The sequence below is a fragment of the Panulirus ornatus genome, chromosome 2 (assembly GCF_036320965.1).
Source record: "Panulirus ornatus isolate Po-2019 chromosome 2, ASM3632096v1, whole genome shotgun sequence".
Taxonomy (NCBI): Eukaryota; Metazoa; Arthropoda; class Malacostraca; order Decapoda; family Palinuridae; genus Panulirus; species Panulirus ornatus.
Window position 1 is genome coordinate 44,185,837 of NC_092225.1, and position 19,681 is coordinate 44,205,517.

Consider the following 19,681-nt stretch of genomic DNA (forward strand, 5'->3'; position numbering starts at 1 on the left):
CTGTTTAATTTGTTTATGGATGAGATTGTTAAGAAGGTGAATGCAAGAGTTTTGGATAGAGGGGCTAGTATGCAGTCTGTTGTGGATGAGAGGGCTTGGGAAGTGAGTCAGTTGTTGTTCGCTGATGATGCAGCACTGGCGGTTGATTTTGGTGAGAAACTGCAGAAGTTGGTGACTGAGTTTTGTAAAGTGTGTGAAAGAAGAAAACTGAGAGTAAATGTGAAAAAGAGTAAGCTTATTGAGCTCAGTAGGGTTGAGGGACAATAAGTTTGTGAGGTAAGTTTGAATGGAGAAAAACTGGAATAAGTGAAGTAGTCTAGATATCTGGGAGTGGATTTAGCAGCGAATGGGATCATGAAAGCGAAAGTGGATCACAGGGTGGGAGAGGGGGTGAAGGTTCTGGGTGCGTTGAAGAATGTGTAGAAGGCGCAAATGTTATCTCGGATAGCAAATATGTGTATGTTTGAAGGAATAGTTGTTCCAACTTTTTATATGGTTGTAAGGCATGGGCTATAGATAGGGTTGTGCGGAGAAGGGTGGATGTGTTGAAAATGAGATGTTTAAGGACGATCTGTTGTATGAAGCGGTTTGATCGAGTAAGTAATGAACTGGTAAGAGAGATGTGTGGTAATAAAAAAAGTGTCTTTTAGAGTGCAGAAGAGAGTGTTTTGTAATGGTTTGATCATATGGAGAGAATGAGTGAGGAAAGATTGACAAAGAGGACGTATGTGTCTGAGACGGAGGGAACGAGGAGAAGTAGGAGACTAAATTAGAGATAGAAGGATGGAGTGAAAAATATTTTGAGCGATCTAGGCCTTGACATACAGGAGGGTGAAAGACGTGCAGGAATAGAGTGCATTGGAACGATATGGTATACCGGGGTCGACGTGCTGTCATTGGATTGAACCAAGGCATGTGAAGCGTCTGGGGTTAACCATGGAAAGTTTTGTGTTGCCTAGATGTGGAAAGGGAGCTGTGGTCTCGGTGCATTGCACATGACAGCTAGAGACTGAGTGTAAATGAATGTGGCCTTTGTTGACTTTTCCTTGCGTTTGTTACATCGCTCGAACGCGGGGGGAGGGGGTGTCATTTCATGTGTGGCGGGATGGCGGCGAGAATGGATGAGGGCAGCATGTATGAATATGTACATGTGTATATATGTATATGTCTGTGTATGTATATGTATGTATACGTTGAAATGTATAGGTATGTATATATGGATGTGTGGGCGTTTATGTATATACATGTGTTTGTGGGTGGTTTGGACCAATTTTTCGTCTATTTCCTTGCACTACCACGTAGCATATTTGCTAGTCCAGGATTTGAGCCACTCGAGATCCGGGTATGGGCGATCCGGGCACGTAACCAGTTAAATAAAGTTAACATCTACACCATCGAGTTCCATAACTGGCTAACGTTCTTGCATGGACAGTTATACTTCGAAGGATTGCTTTGCAAGAAATTTGTTCCTTCAAATTCCATTCTTAAGGCGATAAGATAGCAACTTAAACATAGACAAAAGTCAGATCAAGTTAGCAAAGTTTGCCATTATAAAGTCTTAATTATAAGAAAAAAAATAACTTGAAAAACCAACATCTGAAGTGAAAATCTACAGACGTTGATAATCATATTGTATCCCTACAGGGATATGTAATTTTCATTCCCTCCCTTAAAAGAAAAAACAATCAATTCTGTTACTCATGAAAAAATTCATATTTATTTAACCATTTTTTAGCCAAATGAAATAACTTAGAAGTGATCGTGTACTTTCAAACGGTCTTATGAGTGATAGATGTTTCGGCAGCAGGGAAGGCTTGAGAGATATCACCGTCATCAGGTCTGCAGGATATGCCCAGAGGTACTGAACCACTTTCATCCGTTTTGTCGATGGCGCCGATATTGTGCAGAAGTCTGCCTCCTCTCGCTGAAGCTGACCTATCATTCCATCGAACTTGCCCTCCTTCTCTCTACCAAATGCTTTCTCGGGGTCCTCATAAATCTCGTAACTGATGGGAGATGAGACAACAGTGTCAATATGATATTGAGTACAGTACAATAAAAGGCCTAGTTTTTATTGTCTGATTGTCAAAACTGACAAGTATTATTTTCTTTAGTACTCTGAGCTAATTTTGTGCAAGAGAAGTGTCACTTCTTGCAGCAGACATTTCACTTCTTGCAGCAGACATTCTCTAAATGATCATAATGGAACAAATTGTTTTGTGAGATCATTTGTACTCTTTTTGTATTCCCTTGATTATACTTGACCTTTTATGTTGAGAAGTCAGTAAGTTGAGCAGAAAACCACTAAACAGCTCATTGTTACCGAGATCCCAATATTGTTCATGACTTTAAATGCCTGGTTGAAAGTTGTATACATCAAAACATCATGAACTATATCTATACAAATTCTGCTTCACCTGTATATCTCATTACAAATCGTTCACAAAAAGAGGCTTCCAAAACTATTAGTACAATCCTCACACTACCACGCTCACCAGACAAGTCAGGGGCTAGAAGAGATGAATTGTCAGACAACACAACGACATGCAAAACTTGCCATCGTGGAGACATTTAAAATAGAAACACCAATCCACTCACAAGCAGTTCAAAAACTGGAATACAATGAACACTAGCTCTGTAGACTCACCAATCGTATATAAACGAACACTAACACCAGAATCTCAGCAATCATAGATTTCTACTATAGATAGCACAAATACAACGTTATCTTGCCCAAGGAAAAGACTTAACCTAAGTACGTGATATCACCTGACTCGAGACATCAACCAATAACTTCTTCACGGCTACAGCTCGAAATCTTGTTGTTTACCATAAACCTTCCTGTCACTTAAGTAATTATTGCGCTTCTTCCCGTCATGGTAAAACCATCAAGAGCGTGCTATATTCCCAGGTAAATGTGAACCATCTAAAACTGAGACTCTTACGAGGATGAAAACGTGATCGGACAAAACATTTTGTCACCGAGATTAAATTCCACGTGAAAGTCAAGATGGAAACTAAAGATATTGCATATATATATATATATATATATATATATATATATATATATATATATATATATATATATATATATATATATATATATATATATATATATATATATATAAAAAATAAATATATATATATATATATATATATATATATATATATATATATATTTTTTTTTTTTTTTTTGCTTTGTCGCTGTCTCCCGCGTTTGCGAGGTAGCGCAAGGAAACAGGCGAAAGAAATGGCCCAACCCACCCCCATAATAATGTATATACATACGTCCACACACGCAAATATACATACCTACACAGCTTTCCATGGTTTACCCCAGACGCTTCACATGCCTTGATTCAATCCACTGACAGCACGTCAACCCCGGTATACCACATCGCTCCAATTCACTCTATTCCTTGCCCTCCTTTCACCCTCCTGCATGTTCAGGCCCCGATCACACAAAATCTTTTTCACTCCATCTTTCCACCTCCAATTTGGTCTCCCTCTTCTCATCGTTCCCTCCACCTCCGACACATATATCCTCTTGGTCAATCTTTCCTCACTCATTCTCTCCATGTGCCCAAACCATTTCAAAACACCCTCTTCTGCTCTCTCAACCACGCTCTTTTTATTTCCACACATCTCTCTTACCCTTACGTTACTTACTCGATCAAACCACCTCACACCACACATTGTCCTCAAACATCTCATTTCCAGCACATCCATCCTCCTGCGCACAACTCTATCCATAGCCCACGCCTCGCAACCATACAACATTGTTGGAACCACTATTCCTTCAAACATACCCATTTTTGCTTTCCGAGATAATGTTCTCGACTTCCACACATTCTTCAAGGCTCCCAGAATTTTCGCCCCCTCCCCCACCCTATGATCAGCTTCCGCTTCCATGGTTCCATCCGCTGCCAGATCCACTCCCAGATATCTAAAACACTTCACTTCCTCCAGTTTTTCTTCATTCAAACTCACCTCCCAATTGATTTGACCCTCAACCCTACTGTACCTAATAACCTTGCTCTTATTCACATTTACTCTTAACTTTCTTCTTTCACACACTTTACCAAACTCAGTCACCAGCTTCTGCAGTTTCTAACATGAATCAGCAACCAGCGCTGTATCATCAGCGAACAACAACTGACTCACTTCCCAAGCTCTCTCATCCCCAACAGACTTCATACTTGCCCCTCTTTCCAAAACTCTTGCATTCACCTCCCTAACAACCCCATCCATAAACAAATTAAACAACCATGGAGACATCACACACCCCTGCCGCAAACCTACATTCACTGAGAACCAATCACTTTCCTCTCTTCCTACACGTACACATGACTTCCATCCTCGATAAACACTTTTCACTGCCTCCAACAACTTGCCTCCCACACCATATATTCTTAATACCTTCCACAGAGCATCTCTATCAACTCTATCATATGCCTTCTCCAGATCCATAAATGCTACATATAAATCCATTTGCTTTTCTAAGTATTTCTCACATACATTCTTCAAAGCAAACACCTGAGCCACACATCCTCTACCACTTCTGAAACCACACTGCTCTTCCCCAAACTGATGCTCTGTACATGCCTTCACCCTCTCAACCAATACCCTCCCATATAATTTACCAAGAATACTCAACAAACTTATACCTCTGTAATTTGAGCACTCACTCTTATCCCCTTTGCCTTTGTACAATGGCACTATGCACGCATTCCGCCAATCCTCAGGCACCTCACCATGAGTCATACATACATTAAATAACCTTACCAACCAGTCAACAATAGAGTCACCCCCTTTTTTAATAAATTCCACTGCAATACCATCCAAACCTGCTGCCTTGCCGGCTTTCATCTTCCGCAAAGCTTTTACTACCTCTTCTCTGTTTACCAAATCATTTTCCCTATATATATATATATATATATATTTTTTTTCTTTTTTTTTTTTTTGCTTTGTCGCTGTCTCCCGCGTTTGCGAGGTAGCGCAAGGAAACAGACGAAAGAAATGGCCCAACCCACCCCCATACACATGTATATACATACGTCCACACACGCAAATATACATACCTACACAGCTTTCCATGGTTTACCCCAGACGCTTCACATGCCCTGATTCAATCCACTGACAGCACGTCAACCCCGGTATACCACATCGCTCCAATTCACTCTATTCCTTGCCCTCCTTTCACCCTCCTGCATGTTCAGGCCCCGATCACACAAAATCTTTTTCACTCCATCTTTCCACCTCCAATTTGGTCTCCCTCTTCTCCTCGTTCCCTCCACCTCCGACACATATATCCTCTTGGTCAATCTTTCCTCACTCATTCTCTCCATGTGCCCAAACCATTTCAAAACACCCTCTTCTGCTCTCTCAACCACGCTCTTTTTATTTCCACACATCTCTCTTACCCTTACGTTACTTACTCGATCAAACCACCTCACACCACACATTGTCCTCAAACATCTCATTTCCAGCACATCCATCCTCCTGCGCACAACTCTATCCATAGCCCACGCCTCGCAACCATACAACATTGTTGGAACCACTATTCCTTCAAACATACCCATTTTTGCTTTCCGAGATAATGTTCTCGACTTCCACACATTCTTCAAGGCTCCCATAATTTTCGCCCCCTCCCCCACCCTATGATCCACTTCCGCTTCCATGGTTCCATCCGCTGCCAGATCCACTCCCAGATATCTAAAACACTTCACTTCCTCCAGTTTTTCTCCATTCAAACTCACCTCCCAATTGACTTGACCCTCAACCCTACTGTACCTAATAACCTTGCTCTTATTCACATTTACTCTTAACTTTCTTCTTCCACACACTTTACCAAACTCAGTCACCAGCTTCTGCAGTTTCTCACATGAATCAGCCACCAGCGCTGTATCATCAGCGAACAACAACTGACTCACTTCCCAAGCTCTCTCATCCCCAACAGACTTCATACTTGCCCCTCTTTCCAAAACTCTTGCATTTACCTCCCTAACAACCCCATCCATAAACAAATTAAACAACCATGGAGACATCACACACCCCTGCCGCAAACCTACATTCACTGAGAACCAATCACTTTCCTCTCTTCCTACACGTACACATGCCTTACATCCTCGATAAAAACTTTTCACTGCTTCTAACAACTTTCCTCCCACACCATATATTCTTAATACCTTCCACAGAGCATCTCTATCAACTCTATCATATGCCTTCTCCAGATCCATAAATGCTACATACAAATCCATTTGCTTTTCTAAGTATTTCTCACATACATTCTTCAAAGCAAACACCTGATCCACACATCCTCTACCACTTCTGAAACCACACTGCTCTTCCCCAATCTGATGCTCTGTACATGCCTTCACCCTCTCAATCAATACCCTCCCATATAATTTACCAGGAATACTCAACAAACTTATACCTCTGTAATTTGAGCACTCACTCTTATCCCCTTTGCCTTTGTACAATGGCACTATGCACGCATTCCGCCAATCCTCAGGCACCTCACCATGAGTCATACATACATTAAATAACCTTACCAACCAGTCAACAATACAGTCACCCCCTTTTTTAATAAATTCCACTGCAATACCATCCAAACCTGCTGCCTTGCCGGCTTTCATCTTCCGCAAAGCTTTCACTACCTCTTCTCTGTTTACCAAATCATTTTCCATAACCCTCTCACTTTGCACACCACCTCGACCAAAACACCCTATATCTGCCACTCTATCATCAAACACATTCAACAAACCTTCAAAATACTCACTCCATCTCCTTCTCACATCACCACTACTTGTTATCACCTCCCCATTTGCGCCCTTCACTGAAGTTCCCATTTGCTCCCTTGTCTTACGCACTTTATTTACCTCCTTCCAGAACATCTTTTTATTCTCCCTAAAATTTAATGATACTCTCTCACCCCAACTCTCATTTGCCCTTTTTTTCACCTCTTGCACCTTTCTCTTGACCTCCTGTCTCTTTCTTTTATACATCTCCCACTCAATTGCATTTTTTCCCTGCAAAAATCGTCCAAATGCCTCTCTCTTCTCTTTCACTAATACTCTTACTTCTTCATCCCACCACTCACTACCCTTTCTAATCAACCCACCTCCCACTCTTCTCATGCCACAAGCATCTTTTGCGCAATCCATCTCTGATTCCCTAAATACATCCCATTCCTCCCCCACTCCCCTTACTTCCATTGTTCTCACCTTTTTCCATTCTGTACTCAGTCTCTCCTGGTACTTCCTCACACAGGTCTCCTTCCCAAGCTCACTTACTCTCACCACCATCTTCACCCCAACATTCACTCTTCTTTTCTGAAAACCCATACAAATCTTCACCTTAGCCTCCACAAGATAATGATCAGACATCCCTCCAGTTGCACCTCTCAGCACATTAACATCCAAAAGTCTCTCTTTCGCACGCCTGTCAATTAACACGTAATCCAATAACGCTCTCTGGCCATCTCTCCTACTTACATAAGTATACTTATGTATATCTCGCTTTTTAAACCAGGTATTCCCAATCATCAGTCCTTTTTCAGCACATAAATCTACAAGCTCTTCACCATTTCCATTTACAACACTGAACACCCCATGTATACCAATTATTCCCTCAACTGCCACATTACTCACCTTTGCATTCAAATCACCCATCACTATAACCCGGTCTCGTGCATCAAAACCACTAACACACTCATTCAGCTGCTCCCAAAACACTTGCCTCTCATGATCTTTCTTCTCATGCCCAGGTGCATATGCACCAATAATCACCCACCTCTCTCCATCAACTCTCAGTTTTACCCATATTTATCGAGAATTTACTTTCTTACATTCTATCACATACTCCCACAACTCCTTTTTCAGGAGTATTGCTACTCCTTCCCTTGCTCTTGTCCTCTCACTAACCCCTGACTTTACTCACCAGACATTCCCAAACCACTCTTCCCCTTTACCCTTGAGCTTCGTTTCACTCAGAGCCAAAACATCCAGGATCCTTTCCTCAAACATACTACCTATCTCTCCTTTTTTCACGTCTTGGTTACATCCACACACATTTAGGCACCACACTCTGAGCCTTCGAGGAGGATGAGCACTCCACGCGTGACTCCTTCTTCTGTTTCCCATTTTAGAAAGTTAATACAAGGAGGGAAGGATTTCTGGCCTGCCGCTCCCATCCCCTCTAGTCGCTTTCTCTGTTCCTTGTTTTGAAAAAAAAAAAAAAAATTACATATATATATATATATATATATATATATATATATATATATATATATATATATATATATATATATATATATATATATATATATATATATATATGCACGCATCCGCCAATCCTCAGGCACCTCACCATGAGTCATACATACATTAAATAACCTTACCAACCAGTCAACAATACAGTCACCCCCTTTTTTAATAAATTCCACTGCAATACCATCCAATCCTGCTGCCTTGCCGGCTTTCATCTTCCGCAAAGCTTTCACTACCTCTTCTCTGTTTACCAAATCATTTTCCCTAACCCTCTCACTTTGCACACCACCTCGATCAAAACACGATATATCTGACACTCTATCTTCAAACACATTCAACAAACCTTCAGAATACTCACTCCATCTCCTTCTCACATCACCATTACTTGTTATCACCTCCCCATTTGCGACCTTTACTGAAGTTCCCATTTGCTCCCTTGTCTTACGCACTTTATTTACCTCCTTCCAGAACATCTTTTTATTCTCCCTAAAATTTAATGATACTCTCTCACCCCAACTCTCATTTGCCCTTTTTTTCTCCTCTTGCACCTTTCTCTTGATCTCCTGTCTCTTTCTTTTATACATCTCCCACTGAATTGCATTTTTTCCCTGCAAAAATCGTCCAAATGCCTCTCCCTTCTCTTTCACTAATACTCTTACTTCTTCATCCCACCACTCACTACCCTTTCTAATCAACCCACCTCCCACTCTTCTCATGCCACAAGCATCTTTTGCGTAATCCATCTCTGATTCCCTAAATACATCCCATTCCTCCCCCACTCCCCTTACTTCCATTGTTCTCACCTTTTTCCATTCTGTACTCAGTCTCTCCTGGTACTTCCTCACACAGGTCTCCTTCCCAAGCTCACTTACTCTCACCACCATCTTCACCCCAACATTCACTCTTCTCTTCTGAAAACCCATACAAGTCTTCACCTCAGCCTCCAGAAGATAATGATCAGACATCCCTCCAGTTGCACCTCTCAGCACATTAACATCCAAAAGTCTCTCTTTCGCACGCCTGTCAATTAACACGTAATCCAATAACGCTCTCTGGCCATCTCTCCTACTTACATAAGTACACTTATGTATATCTCGCTTTTTAAACCAGGTATTCCCGATCATCAGTCCTTTTTCAGCACATAAATCTACAAACTCTTCACCATTTCCATTTACAACACTGAACACCCCATGTATACCAATTATTCCCTCAACTGCCACATTACTCACCTTTGCATTCAAATCACCCATCACTATAACCCGGTCTCGTGCATCAAAACCACTAACACACTCATAAAGCTGCTCCCAAAACACTTGCCTCTCATGATCTTTCTTCTCATGCCCGGGTGCATATGCACCAATAATCACCCACCTCTCTACATCAACTTTCAGTTTTACCCATATTAATCGAGAATTTACTTTCGTACATTCTATCATATACTCCAACAACTCCTTTTTCAGGAGTATTGCTACTCATTCCCTTGCTCTTGTCCTCTCACTAACCCCTGACTTTACTCCCTAGACATTCCCAAACCACTCTTCCCCTTTACCCTTGAGCTCCGTTTCACTCAGAGCCAAAACATCCAGGTTCCTTTCCTCAAACATACTACCTATCTCTCCTTTTCTCACATCTTGGTTACATCCACACACATTTAGGCACCCCACTCTGAGCCTTCGAGGAGGATGAGCACTCCCCGCGTGACTCCTTCTTCTGTTTCCCATTTTAGAAAGTTAATACAAGGAGGGGAGGATTTCTGGCCCGCCGCTCCCGTCCCCTCTAGTCGCTTTCTCTGTTCCTTGTTTTGAAAAAAAAAAAAAAAAAATTATATATATATATATATATATATATATATATATATATATATATATATATATATATATATATATATATATATATATATATATATATATATATATATATATATATATATATATATATATATATATGCACGCATTCCGAAAATCCTCAGGCACCTCACCATGAGTCATACATACATTAAATAACCTTACCAACCAGTCAACAATACAGTCACCCCCTTTTTTAATAAATTCCACTGCAATACCATCCAAACCTGCTGCCTTGCCGGCTTTCATCTTCCGCAAAGCTTTCACTACCTCTTCTCTGTTTACCAAATCATTTTCCCTAACCCTCTCACTTTGCACACCACCTCGACCAAAACACGATATATCTGCCACTCTATCATCAAACACATTCAACAAACCTTCAAAATACTCACTCCATCTCCTTCTCACATCACCACTACTTGTTATCACCTCCCCATTTGCGCCCTTCACTGAAGTTCCCATTTGCTCCCTTGTCTTACGCACTTTATTTACCTCCTTCCAGAACAACTTTTTATTCTCCCTAAAATTTAATGATACTCTCTCACCCCAACTCTCATTTGCCCTTTTTTTCTCCTCTTGCACCTTTCTCTTGACCTCCTGTCTCTTTCTTTTATACATCTCCCACTCAATTGCATTTTTTCCCTGCAAAAATCGTCCAAATGCCTCTCCCTTCTCTTTCACTATTAATTTTACTTCTTCATCCCACCACTCACTACCCTCTCTAATCAGCCCACCTCCCACTCTTCTCTTGCCACAAGCATCTTTTGCGCAATCCATCACTGATTCCCTAAATATATCCCATTCCTCCCCTACTCCCCTTACTTCCATTGTTCTCACCTTTTTCCATTCTGTGCTCAGTCTCTCCTGGTACTTCCTCACAGAGGTCTCCTTCCCAAGCTCACTTACTCTCACCACCCTCTTCACCCCAACATTCACTCTTCTTTCCTGAAAACCCATACAAATCTTCACCTTAGCCTCCACAAGATAATGATCAGACATCCCTCCAGTTGCACCTCTCAGCACATTAACATCCAAAAGTCTCTCTTTCGCACGCTTGTCAATTAACACGTAATCCAATAACGCTCTATGGCCATCTCTCCTACTTACATACGTATACTTATGTATATCTCGATTTTTAAACCATGTATTCCCAATCATCAGTCCTTTTTCAGCACATAAATCTACAAGCTCTTCACCATTTCCATTTACAACACTGAACAACCCAAGTATGCCAATTATTCCCTCAACTGCCACATTACTCACCTTTGCATTCAAATCACCCATCACTATAACCCGGTCTCGTGCATCAAAACCACTAACACACTCATTCAGCTGCTCCCAAAACACTTGCCTCTCATGATCTTTCTTCTCATGCCCGGGTGCATATGCACCAATAATCACCCACCTCTCTCCATCAACTTTCAGTTTTACCCATATTAATCGAGAATTTACTTTCTTACACTCTATCACATACTCCCACAACTCCTGTTTCAGGAGTATTGCTACTCCTTCCCTTGCTCTTGTCCTCTCACTAACCCCTGACTTTACTCACGAGACATTCCCAAACCACTCTTCCCCTTTACCCTTGAGCTTCGTTTCACTCAGAGCCAAAACATCCAGGTTCCTTTCCTCAAACATACTACCTATCTCTCCTTCTTTCACATCTTGGTTACATCCACACACATTTAGGCACCCCACTCTGAGCCTTCGAGGAGGATGAGCACTCCCCGCGTGACTCCTTCTTCTGTTTCCCATTTTAGAAAGTTAATACAAGGAGGGAAGGATTTCTGGCCCCCCGCTCCCGTCCCCTCTAGTCGCTTTCTACGACACGCGAGGAATACGGGGATAAGAGTGAGTGCTCAAATTACAGAGGTATAAGTTTGTTGAGTATTCCTGGTAAATTATATGGGAGGGTATTGATTGAGAGGGTGAAGGCATGTACAGAGCATCAGATTGGGGAAGAGCAGTGTGGTTTCAGAAGTGGTAGAGGATGTGTGGATCAGGTGTTTGCTTTGAAGAATGTATGTGAGAAATACTTAGAAAAGCAAATGGATTTGTATGTACCATTTATGGATCTGGAGAAGGCATATGATAGAGTTGATAGAGATGCTCTGTGGAAGGTATTAAGAATATATGGTGTGGGAGGCAAGTTGTTAGAAGCAGTGAAAAGTTTTTATCGAGGATGTAAGGCATGTGTACGTGTAGGAAGAGAGGAAAGTGATTGGTTCTCAGTGAATATAGGTTTGCGGCAGGGGTGTGTGATGTCTCCATGGTTGTTTAATTTGTTTATGGATGGGGTTGTTAGGGAGGTAAATGCAAGAGTTTTGGAAAGAGGGGCAAGTATGAAGTCTGTTGGGGATGAGAGAGCTTGGGAAGTGAGTCAGTTGTTGTTCGCTGATGATACAGCGCTGGTGGCTGATTCATGTGAGAAACTGCAGAAGCTGGTGACTGAGTTTGGTAAAGTGTGTGGAAGAAGAAAGTTAAGAGTAAATGTGAATAAGAGCAAGGTTATTAGGTACAGTAGGGTTGAGGGTCAAGTCAATTGGGAGGTGAGTTTGAATGGAGAAAAACTGGAGGAAGTGAAGTGTTTTAGATATCTGGGAGTGGATTGGAAGCGGATGGAACCATGGAAGCGGATGTGGATCATAGGGTGGGGGAGGGGGCGAGTATTCTGGGGGCCTTGAAGAATGTGTGGAAGTCGAGAACATTATCTCGGAAAGCAAAAATGGGTATGTTTGAAGGAATAGTGGTTCTAACAATGTTGTATGGTTGCAAGGGGTGGGTTATGGATAGAGTTGTGCGCAGGAGGATGGATGTGCTGGAAATGAGATGTTTGAGGACAATGTGTGGTGTGAAGTGGTTTGATCGATTGAGTAACGTAAAGGTAAGAGAGATGTGTGGAAATAAAAAGAGCGTGGTTGAGAGAGCAGAAGAGGGTGTTTTGAAGTGGTTTGGGCACATGGAGAGAATGAGTGAGGAAAGATTGACCAAGAGCATATATGTGTCGGAGGTGGAGGGAACGAGGAGAAGAGGGAGACCAAATTGGAGGTGGAAAGATGGAGTGAAAAAGATTTTGTGTGATCGGGGCCTGAACATGCAGGAGGGTGAAAGGAGGGCAAGAAATAGAGTGAATTGGAGCGATGTGGTATACCGGGGTTGACGTGCTGTCAGTGGATTGAATCAAGGCATGTGAAGCGTCTGGGGTAAACCATGGAAAGCTGTGTAGGTATGTATATTTGCGCGTGTGGACGTATGTATATACATGTGTATGGGGGGGGTTGGGCCATTTCTTTCGTCTGTTTCCTTGCGCTACCTCGCAAACGCGGGAGACAGCGAGAAAGTATAATAAAAAAGAAATAATATATATATATATATATATATATATATATATATATATATATATATATATATATAATTTTTTCTTTTTTTTCAAAACAAGGAACAGAGAAGGTGGCCAATGAGGATATTCCCTAAAAGGCCCAGTCCTCTGTTCTTAACGCTGCCTCGCCAATGCGGGAAATGGCAAATAGTATGAAAGAAAGAAAAGAATGTATATATATATATATATATATATATATATATATATATATATATATATATATATATATATATATATGTATATATATATATATATATATATATATATATATATATATATATATATATATATATATATATGTATATATATATATATATATATATATATATATATATATATATATATATATATATATATATATATATATATATATATATATATATATATATATATATATATATATATATATATATATATATATATATATATATATATATATATATATATATATATATATATATATATATATATATATATATATATATATAAATATATATATATATATATATATATATATATATATATATATATATATATATATATATATATATATATATATATGCTACATACAAATCCATTTGCTTTTCTAAGTATTTCTCACATACATTCTTCAAAGCAAACACCTGATCCACACATCCTCTACCACTTCTGAAACCGCACTGCTCTTCCCCAATCTGATGCTCTGTACATTCCTTCACCCTCTCAATCAATACCCTCCCATATAATTTACCAGGAATACTCAACAAACTTATACCTCTATAATTTGAGCACTCACTCTTATCCCCTTTGCCTTTGTACAATGGCACTATGCACGCATTCCGCCAATCCTCAGGCACCTCACCATGAGTCATACATACATTAAATAACCTTACCAACCAGTCAACAATACAGTCACCCCCTTTTTTAATAAATTCCACTGCAATACCATCCAATACAAATGGATTTGTATGTAGCATTTATGGATCTGGAGAAGGCATATGATAGAGTTGATAGAGATGCTCTGTGGAAGGTATTAAGAATATATGGTGTGGGAGGCAAGTTGTTAGAAGCAGTGAAAAGTTTTTATCGAGGATGTAAGGCATGTGTACGTGTAGGAAGAGAGGAAAGTGATTGGTTCTCAGTGGATGTAGGTTTGCGGCAGGGGTGTGTGATGTCTCCATGGTTGTTTAATTTGTTTATGGATGGGGTTGTTAGGGAGGTAAATGCAAGTGTTTTGGAAAGAGGGGCAAGTATGAAGTCTGTTGAGGATGAAAGAGCTTGGGAAGTGAGTCAGTTGTTGTTCGCTGATGATACAGCGCTGGTGGCTGATTCATGTGAGAAACTGCAGAAGCTGGTGACTGAGTTTGGTAAAGTTTGTGGAAGAAGAAAGTTAAGAGTAAATGTGAATAAGAGCAACGTTGTTAGGTACAGTAGGGTTGAGGGTCAAGTCAATTGGGAGGTGAGTTTGAATGGAGAAAAACTGGAGGAAGTGAAGTGTTTTAGATATCTGGGAGTGGATCTGTCAGCGGATGGAACCATGGAAGCGGAAGTGGATCATAGGGTGGGGGAGGGGGCGAAAATTTTGGGAGCCTTAAAAAATGTGTGGAAGTCGAGAACATTATCTCGGAAAGCAAAAATGGGTATGTTTGAAGGAATAGTGGTTCCAACAATGTTGTATGGTTGCGAGGCGTGGGCTATGGATAGAGTTGTGCGCAGGAGGATGGATGTGCTGGAAATGAGATGTTTGAGGACAATGTGTGGTGTGAGGTGGTTTGATCGAGTAAGTAACGTAAGGGTAAGAGAGATGTGTGGAAATAAAAAGAGCGTGGTTGAGAGAGCAGAAGAGGGTGTTTTGAAATGGTTTGGGCACATGGAGAGAATGAGTGAGGAAAGATTGACCAAGAGGATATATGTGTCGGAGGTGGAGGGAACGAGGAGAAGAGGGAGACCAAATTGGAGGTGGAAAGATGGAGTGAAAAAGATTTTGTGTGATCGGGGCCTGAACATGCAGGAGGGTGAAAGGAGGGCAAGGAATAGAGTGAATTGGAGCGATGTGGTATACAGTGGTTGACGTGCTGTCAGTGGATTGAATCAAGGCATGTGAAGCGTCTGGGGTAAACCATGGAAAGCTGTGTAGCTATGTATATTTGCGTGTGTGGACGTGTGTATGTACATGTGTATGGGGGGGGGGGGGTAGGGCCATTCCTTTCGTCTGTTTCTTTGCGCTACCTCGCAAACGCGGGAGACAGCGACAAAGTATAAAAAAAAAAAAAAAAAAAATATATCATATATATATATATATATATATATATATATATATATATATATATATATATATATATATATATATATATATATATATATATATATATATATATATATATATATATATATATATATATATATATATATATATATATATATATATATATATATATATTATCCCTGGGGATAGGGGATTAAGAATACTTCCCACGTATTCCCTGCGTGTCGTAGAAGGCGACTAAAAGGGAAGGGAGCGGGGGGCTGGAAATCCTCCCCTCTCGGTTCTTTTTTCAATTTTCCAAAAGAAGGAACAGATAATTGGGCCAGGTGAGGGTTTTCCCTCAAAGGCCCAGTCCTCTGTTCTTAACGCTACTTCGCTAATGCGGGAAATGGCGAATAGTTTGAAAGAAAAGAAAGAAATATATATATATATATATATATATATATATATATATATATATATATATATATATATATATATATATATATATACATATATATATATATATATATATATATATATATATATATATATATATATATATATATATATATATATATATATATATTTTTATTATTATTTATTATTCTACTTTGTTCCTGTCTCCCGCGTTTGCCATGTAACACAAGGAAACTAACGAAAGAAATGGCCCAACCCACCCTAATACACATGTATATACATACACGTCCACACACGCAAATATACATACCCATACCTCTCAATGTACACATATATATACACACACAGACACCTACATTTATACACATGCACACAATTCACACTGTCTGCCTTTATTCATTCCCATCGCCACCTCGCCACACTTGGAATAAAATCCCCCTCCCCCCTCATGTGTGCGAGGTAGCGCTAGGAAAAGACAACAAAGGCCCCAATCGTTCACACTCAGTCTCTAGCTGGCAATAATGCCCGAAACCACAGCTCCCTTTCCGCATCCAAGCCACAAAAAATTTTCCATGGTTTACCCCAGACGCTTCACATGCCCTGATTGAATGCATTGACAGCACGTCGACCCCGGTATACCACATCGATCCAATTCGCTCTATTCCTTGCCCGCCTTTAACCTTCCTGCATGTTCAGGCCCCGATCACTCAAAATCTTTTTCACTCCATCTTTCCACCTCCAATTTGGTCTCCCACTTCTCCTCGTTCCCTCCACCTCCGACACATATATCCTCTTCGTTAATCTTTCCTCACTCATTCCCTCAATGTGCCCACACCATTTCAAAACAACCTCTTCTGCTCTCTCAACCACGCTCTTTTTATTTCCACACATCTCTCTTACCCTTACATTACCTACTCGATCAAATCACCTAACACCACATATTGTCCTCAAACGTATCATTTCCAGCACATCCACCCTCCTGTGCATAACTCTATCCATATCCCACGCCTCAAAAACATACAACATTGTCAGAAACACTATTCCTTCAAACATACCCATTTTTGCTTTCGGAGATAATGTTCTCGACTTCGACACATTCGTCAAGGCTCCCAAGATTTTCGCCCCCTTCCCCAACCTATTATTCACTTCCGCTCTCATGGTTCCATCCGCTGCCAGATCCACTCCCAGATATCTAAAACACTTTACTTCCTACGGTTTTTCTCGATTCAAACTTACCTCCCAATTAACTTGACCCTCAACCCTACTGTACCTAATAACCTTGCTCTTATTCACGTTTACTCTTAAATTTCTTCTTTCACACACTTTACCAAACTCAGTCTCCAGCTTCTGCAGTTTCTCACATGAATCAACCACCAGCGCTGTATCATCACCGAACAACAATTAACTCACTTCCCAAGGTCTCTCATCCCCAACAGACTTCATACTTGCCCCTCTTTCCAAAACTCTTGCATTCACCCCTCTAACAACCCCATCCATAAACAAATTAAACATCCATGGAGACATCACACGCCCCTGCCGCAAACCTATATTCACTGAGAACCAATCACTTTCCTCTCTTCCCACACGTACACATGCCTTACATCCTCGAAAAAAAACTTTTCACTGCTTCTAACAACTTGCCTCCCTCACCATATATTCGTAGTACCTTCCACAGAGCATCTCTATGAACTCTATCATATGCCTTCTCCAGATCCATAAATGCTATATACAAATCTATTTGCTTTTCTAAGTATTTCTCACGTACATCCTTCAAAGCAAACACCTGATCCACACATCCTCTACCACTTCTGAAACCACACCGCTCTTCCCCAATCTGATGCTCTGTAAATGCCTTCACCCTCTCAATCAATACCCTCCCATATAATCTAATAGGAATACTCAACAAACTTATACCTCTGCATCTTGAGCACTCACTCTTATCCTCTTTGCCTTTGTACAATGGCACTATGCAAGTATTCCGCCAATCCTCAGGCACCTCACCATGAATCATACATACATTAAATAAACTCACCAATCAGTCAACAATACAGTCACCCCCTTTTTGAATAAATTCCTACTGCAATACCATCCAAACCTGCTGCCTTGCGGGCTTTCATCTTCCGCAAAGCTTTTACTTCCTCTTCTCTGTTTACCAAATCATTTTCCCTAACCCTCTCACTTTGCACACCACCTCGACCAAAACACCCTATATCTGCCACTCTATCATCAAACACATTCAATAGACCTTCAAAATACTCACTCCATCTCCTACTCACATCACCACTACTTGTTATAACCTCCCCATTAGCCCCCTTCACTGCAGTTCTCATTTGCTCTCTTGTCTTACGCACTTTATTTACCTCCTTCCAAAACATCTTTTTATTATCCCTAAGATTTCATGATACTCTCTCACCCCAACTTTGATTTGCCCTCTTTTTCACCTCTTGCACCTTTCTCTTGACCTCCTGTCTCTTTCTTTTGTACATCTCCCACTCTTTTGTATTTTTCCTGCAAAAATGATCCAAATGCCTTTCTCTTCTCTTTCACTAATAATCTTATTTCTTCATCCCACCACTCACTACCCTTTCTAAATACCCACCTCCCACGTTTCTCATGCGACAATCATCTTTTGCGCAAGCCATCACTGCTTTCCTAAATAAATCCCATTCCTCCCCCACTCCCCTTACCTCCTTTGTTCTCACCTTTTTCCATTCTGTACTCAGTCTTTAATGGTACTTCCTCACGCAGGTCTCCTTCCGAAGCTTACTTACTCTCACCACCCTCTTCACCCCAACATTCACTCTTCTTTTCTGAAAACCCATACAAATCTTCACCTTCGCCTCCAGAAGACAATGATCAGACATCCCTCCAGCTGCTCCTCTCAGGACATTAATATCCAAAAGTCTCTCTTTCGCGCTCCTGTCAATAACACGTAATCCAATAACGCCCTCTGGCCATCTCTCCTACTTAAATACGTATTCTTATGTATATCTCGCTTTTTAAACCAGGAATTCCAAATCACCAGTCCTATTTCAGCACATTAATCTACAAGCTCTTCACCATTTAGATTTACAACACTGAACACCCCATGTATACCAATTATTCCCCCAACTGCCAAATTACTCACCTTTGCTTTCAAATTACCCATCACTATAACCCGGTCTTGAGCATCAAAACCACTAACACATTTATTCAGCTGCTCCCTAAACACTTGCCTCTCGTGATCTTTCTTCTCATGCCCAGGTGCATATGCACCAATAATCACCCATCTCTCTCCATCAACTTTCAGTTTTACCAATAGTAATCTAGAATTTACTTTCTTACAATTCTATCACATACTCCCACAACTCCTGTTTCAGGAATACTGCCTACTCCTTCCATTGTTCTTGTCCTCTCACTAATCCCTGACTTTACTCTCAAGACATTCCAAAACCATTCTTCCCCTTTACCCTTAAACTTCGTTTCACTCAAAGCCAAAACATCCAGATTCCTTTCCTCAAACATACTACCTATCTCTCCTTTTTCTCATCTTGGTTACATCCAC

General features: G+C 40.6%; 1 protein-coding gene across 1 annotated transcript in view; it reads right to left on the reverse strand.

The window, feature by feature from the left end:
- Positions 1-19,681, reverse strand: part of LOC139756230 (glutamate receptor ionotropic, delta-1-like) — a 285,085-nt gene that overhangs the window by 232,593 nt on the left and 32,811 nt on the right. Inside the window, exon 3 of the mRNA XM_071675391.1 lies at positions 1,768-2,006. Within this exon, the coding sequence (XP_071531492.1) occupies positions 1,768-2,006 (239 nt within the window). The remainder of the gene's footprint in view (positions 1-1,767; positions 2,007-19,681) is intronic.